This window comes from Oryzias melastigma, linkage group LG12 (assembly GCF_002922805.2).
Source record: "Oryzias melastigma strain HK-1 linkage group LG12, ASM292280v2, whole genome shotgun sequence".
Lineage (NCBI taxonomy): Eukaryota > Metazoa > Chordata > Actinopteri > Beloniformes > Adrianichthyidae > Oryzias > Oryzias melastigma.
This window is the reverse complement of record NC_050523.1, coordinates 14,473,359-14,478,560: the sequence shown is the minus strand read 5'-3', so window position 1 is coordinate 14,478,560 and position 5,202 is coordinate 14,473,359. Positions and strand designations below refer to the sequence as shown.

The window sequence follows — 5,202 nt, the reverse complement described above, 5'->3', positions numbered from 1 at the left end:
TTAACTGTAAAATACTTTACAATGTTGAATTTTCTTAGAAAATAGGTTCCTATTTTTATTATTTTTGATTTTTACTCTTTGTTGCTCGTATTTGATCATGAAACATTGCTACACGTTACACTGAAAACATCTTCACATTGTTAATATAGTTAAAATATACGTAGGGTGATAACAATGCTGCCTGAAATAAATGTGACTTTTGTCTTGTGGTAAGATAGTTTTACAGATGTAATCGAACCCTACAGCAAACACTCCTAAGTTTGCTAACTGAAATGACACACTACATTATTGTCAGTTAATGAGTTTTTCCTGGGGATATTTGCAAAAGAAACCAAAAGTTCCTTTAGAGTGCTGCTGCAACTCTGGACTTTTGAAAGTTCTTCTAAACTGGGAAGCACAGAAGTGTGCAAACAATACAGATGAGAAATGAAAACTGACTCGTAATGAGAGGAAACAGGATCAAACTGGACTTTCAGTTTTAAAGGAGACTGCTTTATTTTATTTTTTGTAGTTGATTAAGTTTAAAGAAACTCTGGTTGCATATGCTTTAATTATTTATTACATTTCTTAAGCCTGTTTCTGCATCATAGAATCTCATGTGTTTGGTTCACTCATTCTTCTATTTGGTTTTTAAAAAGTAACACAAACTTTGCTCAAAGAAAACGGGATATGCAGGATTCAAATCTTTCTCTTTACTGCGCAGGTAATTGCAAACTATGACTCAGAAGAAAATATATCTTTTTTTTTAACCTTTATTTAACCAAAGTGGGTCACATTGAGATTTAAAACCTCTTTTTCAAGGGAGCCCTGGGCAAGAATCAATACAACAATAAAATACGTTTGAATATATAGAACAGAGTTACAATGCTGATTAAAATTTAAATCTATCAGAGAACATTTTTCCAGTAATCATTTGATCAAGAAAATAAAACCAAAACATTTTCTTTTAGTAATGCAAAAAAAACCCTTTAAAAGAAAACATGACAAATTTAAATCCCAACTCTTCTTGAATACTCTCATAATTATTTTCTGTTCTTAAATTCTTTGGAGTGAAAACAGCAGAAAGATTAATCGTCAGTACTCACTTTGCACGGGATGTAGTTCTGTAAAACTTCTCAACCTCTTCTTTGATAACTTCAGTGCGTTCCGCTCAGAGGCGGTGTCAAAGTTCAAAGGAGGCTTATTGTTTTATACTGTACAAATATGGAAGTGTTTAATGCAGACTGACTAATGCATTTCATGCTATGGCTTACTTCACACCAACACCTCTCGAACTTGTAAGGGCCAACTTCCTGGCTTGACTTCTACCGTTAACAAAAATGTTTCATTTTTTTAAACCTCATTTACATATTAGATATTTTTGTTATTCGTTCAAATTCCCTTATTTAAAAAAGGAATGAATTCCTTCTTCCTTTTTTTATGTAAAAGTTATATACTTTTTCAGTCTTTAAGCCAACATGATTTGAAAAAAAGTAAACTCAAGAGACTGAACGGAGTTTTTAAATCACATGAAATCCAATCATTTTCCATGTAAAAGAGGGAATTATTTGAACGACTTCTACTATGTCAGCTGTTCACAAACTTTCCCAAATGGATGAACCCGGCAGCAGCCACACCTATTTTAATCAGACTGGTTTGACTGTTGGCTGGTTCGACTGGTTGCAGTCAGTCAGCAAACCAGGAAGTGGCGATAAGCCCGTGAGGACACGGTTGTTGTCCCTTCACAGCCCAGCAGTAAAAGTGAGGTAACACTACAACATTTAAAATGCAAATGTCAAGTTTTTAGTAGCATGGAAAGGCGTTATGAGTACATGTAAACTAAAGCATGACATTTTTAGACAATCAATATTAAAACAAAGTCACTCAAGGCAAAGCTGTTAATGTACGACCACAGTTTGCATTTGGGTTCTGTGTTTTCAGGTTTTTCAATCAGAGTTAGTCAAATATTCAGTTTGAGACATGCTTGACTGAACCTCTGCAAGGCTCTGGAGGCACAGGGGACTCCTTTATCACTCCTTTGTGAGAAAAATAGGTAAATATTTGTAGTTAATTTATTTTAGCTGATTAAGTTTTATCTACAATTTTAACATGTCAGAAAACTGAGAAAAACAAATTTGGTTTATGATTAGAATAAGCTTAAAGCACATTTTAAAAATATGTTTTACATTAATGCTGTCATGTTTATTTTCAATAGTTCAAGAAGAAAAACGTAAGACAGTTCATCAAATTCATGAAGATGGAAAATGTCAAGTTTGATTTGACTTTCTTGGACTTTTAATTCAAGTAAATCTGCTCCAGCAAAAAGATGCTTTTATTTTGAAGGGAATTTGTGTGTGCTTCTGTCAAAACTAGAAAAAAGTTATAATTAAAATAATTCAACTATTGTAATATTTAAAATGTACATTTTATAATGGTCATAAAAAACATAAATAAAGTGTATTTTTCTAAACAGCAACTGAAGGGTTTTGGTCAGCAAAAACTGGATCAAATTTAGCATTAAAGGTTTCAGACCCTTTAAATATGAACTAGTTTTTAATTTGTGGCAGAAAGTGTTCTGCTTTTAGATCATTTTCACTTTTGGTAGTTTGTTGTGATTTTTACTGTAAGATTGTTGGAGAAGAAAAGCTCAAATATTGAAAAGAAAAGTGTTATTTCTACTCATAGCTTTCACACATTTAAGCCCCAAAATTAATGGATGTCGGTCCTGAATGTACCCCACACTTTGTGATACAGTAACTAGCCACAAAAAAATAAAATAAACTATAAATAATTTTACAAAGAGAAGACTTTTTGCTACTTCTCCCCAGACTCGGTCCTGTATGAACAAGTTATTCCATTCAAACTTTATAGCAAATTAAAGTTGAAGTTCCTCTGAGATCTATAGAAAACTTTAGAATTTGACTTTAAAAGTACTAATTATGGGCTGTTTTTTTTCTGAATGTGATGTTGAATAATTCACAACTTCTTTATGATTATTCATGATTTTATTTTGAAGGACATGCACACAAAAAAAAAAGTCTATACACCTGTTTCTTCACCGTAGTGCACTATAAATTACCTAACTGGTTTCCTGGGTTTGCAGCTGCTACTTCTCCAAATATGTAGACACAGAAGTTGCAATTTTTGAAAACACCAGCCAAGTAGTTACTGGAAAGGCATTTCTAAAGATAAAAACTGTTTGTACCCATAGCCTTCACATATTTTAGGTGACCTGCTCAGTTTTGACATATTAGATAAAGCCCGGGCGACTGATGCGTGGGTTCAGATTTGAAACTGCAGTGAAACTTGCAACTTTACGTTGCAAAAACAAACATGAAAACTTACAGGAAGCAGTTCAAACCACATCAATGTTGAAACAACAGAGAAGAGTGAGGGTGCTGGCCAACAGAAACGTCCTTGCATGTTTTTTTTTTTTGGTGGTGATTCTACAAGCCAACAAGAATGTCTGAAGTCCTTAAACGTGTCAAAAATAATAGGAATCCCTTTAAACATTGAGAAACCGTCAGTTTCGTTTGTCGTGTCATCAAAGTGCAAACTAAGGATGCTGAATCTCGTTAAAGTAAAAAGATGAACCTCATTAAAAAAACTGTAAGTAGTTTGTTTTCAAGGGAAACAACTGCAAACAGGAACGGCGTTCTCACTCTAACTCACCCTACAGTGACCTAAGTAAATATCAGAATTGACACTAGCTGTCCAACACACGCAATGTTCTTGATGTTAACTGGATTTTTGAACAAATGAAATCAGAGAAATGAAAATATCAGAGAGACTCAGTAGTCCCTTAGGAAGATGTACTCACCATCTCTGGGAGAGCTTCTGTTGAGCCTGAATGGTTGATTGATGAAGTGGTGGACTGTTTGTTCAGTCCCTCTGTGTGAGTTTCTGTTGATGTGGAAGTGAGTGAAGCGCCGACAGACTGAGTGAGAACTGGAGAAAAACCCTGAGCGTATGAGTGTGTGTGCGCTAGACTGGAGGGGATGTAAACTTCAGCTCAAGCTGTGACATTAGCATTCGTCTACAACTGACCACTTCCTGTAGGTGCCGCCATCTATGTTATCTGTGAGTTCTGATCTCCCACATTTGCCTATCCCTGGCAAACTCCCAGCAGTTTCCCCTTTCATAACTGAAGATCATTCAGTCAGTGGTTGGTCAAGACAAAAAAACAAAAAACAAACATAAACACAGTGACCTCATTTCCTGATTACACACTGAAATTAGGATGTTTCTTTCCTTACAAAAAGGAATATAATTTCAAGATTCTGTAAAACTTTTAGTGAGTAAAAAAAATAAGTAAGATATTTTTGAGAGAACTGAAAGTCTAAAAAGTCACATAATTTGTCTGATAAGGCTAACCTCAAAGGAAAAAAAGTATAGCAAAAGAAAGAAGAATATATATACAGAATCTACTGTCGTTTTAAAGCCTTTTGTACAAACTTCCCCATTTTTTTTTATATTCCTCTTTTCTAATTCGACCTTTTTTTCCCCTTGTACTCATCATTTTGTGCAGAACTTGACTGATTGCTCTGGAGTGTATTGGTAAAAAAAAATCTATTCGATACTTAGTTTGGCATTGTGCTTACTATCATGTAAATAAAGCCTATAGCCACAATCAAGCGCTCTCCTTCATCCTGTCATCACACTTTAACGTTTCTGGAAGGAAGTGGTGTTTTTTTCATTTACCTTTATTTATGAAGCCCCCGTTCAAGCACCGTTCAGGCTCCTAAACCATTTAAAAGTACTGGATAAGCAACATTTAGCAATTTATAAGCAGCACTTTATTTCCTCAGTCATAGTTTTAGGACCCTATTGGTTCTAAAAGGCGCATTCATTCTGTTTTTTTATTATTGTTGTGGAAATCAGACTTACTTGTTCTCTTTAAATAGAAATATTTCTTAATTTAGCAAAAGAAAAGCAAACCTGAATTTGTAGGTAAAAGCAACTTATATATAAGATATAATTGAAGTGCTTAATGTTTTATTACAATGAATTAATATCAAGGTAGAGGTTTTTTTCTAAGTCATAGTCTTAAAAAAAATTTTGAAAATTGTTCTTCTACAGTTTTGGGATATATCATGATAAATATCCCATTGTGAGCCAAGTATCACGATATCGTATTACCAGACTCTTGCAAATACACACCAATAATAGTAAGGTCTACAGAACCCCGCATTCACATGTACAGTTTAATTTATAATTAAAAAA

The 5,202-nt window shown here is 33.9% G+C and overlaps 1 protein-coding gene across 2 annotated transcripts in view; it reads right to left on the bottom strand.

The window, feature by feature from the left end:
- Positions 1–4,438, bottom strand: part of fybb (FYN binding protein b) — a 13,771-nt gene extending 9,333 nt beyond the window's left edge. The window contains exon 1 of one of the 2 annotated variants that reach the window (XM_024299791.2): positions 3,800–4,438. In XM_024299791.2, the coding sequence (XP_024155559.1) occupies positions 3,800–3,802 (3 nt within the window). In that variant the 5' untranslated portion in view covers positions 3,803–4,438. The remainder of the gene's footprint in view (positions 1–3,799) is intronic. The other variant, XM_024299792.2, reaches the window with a different exon arrangement.
- Between the last annotated feature and the right edge of the window lie 764 nt (positions 4,439–5,202).